We start from the raw sequence: 1,391 nt of genomic DNA, 5'->3' as shown, positions 1-1,391 counted from the left end.
GGTGTACCATATCTTGTAAATATGTACTTCTTCAAGAACTCTATCACCACTTTCGCGTCGTTAGTAGGCAATGCAACAGCTTCTACCCACTTAGAGACATAGTTAACGGCCACTAAGATATATTGATTTGAGTATGACGGGAAAAAAGGTCCCATTAAGTTTATTCCCCATACATCAAATATTTTAACCTCCAAGATGTAATTTAGTGGCATCTCATTTCTTCTTGAGATATTTCCGGTTCGTTGACATTTATCGCATCTCTTCACATACTCGAATGTGTCTTTGAATAAAGTAGGCCAGTAGAAACTCGACTGTAGTATCTTTGCAGCAGTCTTTGAAGCTTCAAAATGCCCAACATATGCAGAAGAGTGACAATGTTCTAGAATCTCAGGTACTTCATCTTTAGGAATACATCTTCTGATTATCTGATCTGGGCCTCTTCTGTAGAGAATGGGATTCTCCCAAAAGTAATACTTCAGCTCTGCGAAGAACTTCTTTCTTTGATGGCTAGAATAGTCTAGTGGCGGGATGGACTTAGCAAGGTAGTTAACGGTATCGGCGTACCATGGGACTATTTCTACTCCAAAAATTTGCTCATCTGGAAAGATTTCATTGATGTCAACTGACATCTCAGGTTCATCCCGTTCCAATCTTGATAGGTGGTCGGCTATCACATTTTCACTGCCCTTTTTATCCTTGATCTCAATATCGAACTCTTGTAACAACAATATCCAACGGATCAATCTCGGCTTAGCATCCTTCTTTGTCATAAGATACTTCAGAGCGGCATGATCTGTGTAGACGATAACCTTAGACCTAACAAGATACGATCTAAACTTGTCGAATGCATAAACCACAGCTAGCAATTCCTTCTCGATCGTAGCATAGTTGATTTGAGCGTCGTTCAAAGTTCTACTTGCATAGTATATCACATGAAAGATTTTATTCTTTCTTTGTCCCAACACCGCACCAACTGCATGATCACTCACATCACACATTAGCTCAAAGGGCAAATCCCAATCAGGTGACACAATCACAGGTGCTATTGTGAGTTTTTCCTTCAAACTATTGAACGTTATCAAACATTCCTCATCAAACTCAAAAGATACCTCTTTCATTAGCAAGTTGCACAGAGGCTTGGTGATTTTGGAGAAGTCCTTTATAAACCTCCTGTAAAACCCTGCATGCCCAAGGAAACTTCGAACTCCTTTTAGTGATGTAGGTAGTGGTAATTTCTCAATAACCTGAATTTTCGCCTTATCCACCTCTATCCCCTTTGCCGATACTTTATGTCCCAAGACTATTCCATCTTGAACCATGAAATGACATTTCTCCCAGTTCAATACTAAGTTCATTTCTCTGCATCTTTGCAAAACCAAATTTAAGTGATC

At 39.5% G+C, this 1,391-nt stretch overlaps 1 protein-coding gene across 1 annotated transcript; it reads right to left on the bottom strand.

The window, feature by feature from the left end:
- Positions 1–47: 47 nt before the first annotated feature.
- On the bottom strand, positions 48–1,355 carry LOC111384595 (the record flags this gene model as incomplete). Its single annotated transcript, XM_023008902.1, has 3 exons — positions 975–1,355; positions 493–758; positions 48–441 (listed from the first exon to the last, which is right to left on the bottom strand). Coding segments are annotated over exons 1-3 (1,041 nt in total), but the record flags the coding sequence as incomplete, so codon positions are not given.
- Positions 1,356–1,391: the final 36 nt, after the last annotated feature.

This window comes from Olea europaea, unplaced genomic scaffold, assembly GCF_002742605.1.
Source record: "Olea europaea var. sylvestris unplaced genomic scaffold, O_europaea_v1 scaffold29466, whole genome shotgun sequence".
In the NCBI taxonomy this organism is placed as follows: domain Eukaryota; kingdom Viridiplantae; phylum Streptophyta; class Magnoliopsida; order Lamiales; family Oleaceae; genus Olea; species Olea europaea.
This window is presented reverse-complemented; position numbering and strand designations above follow the sequence as displayed.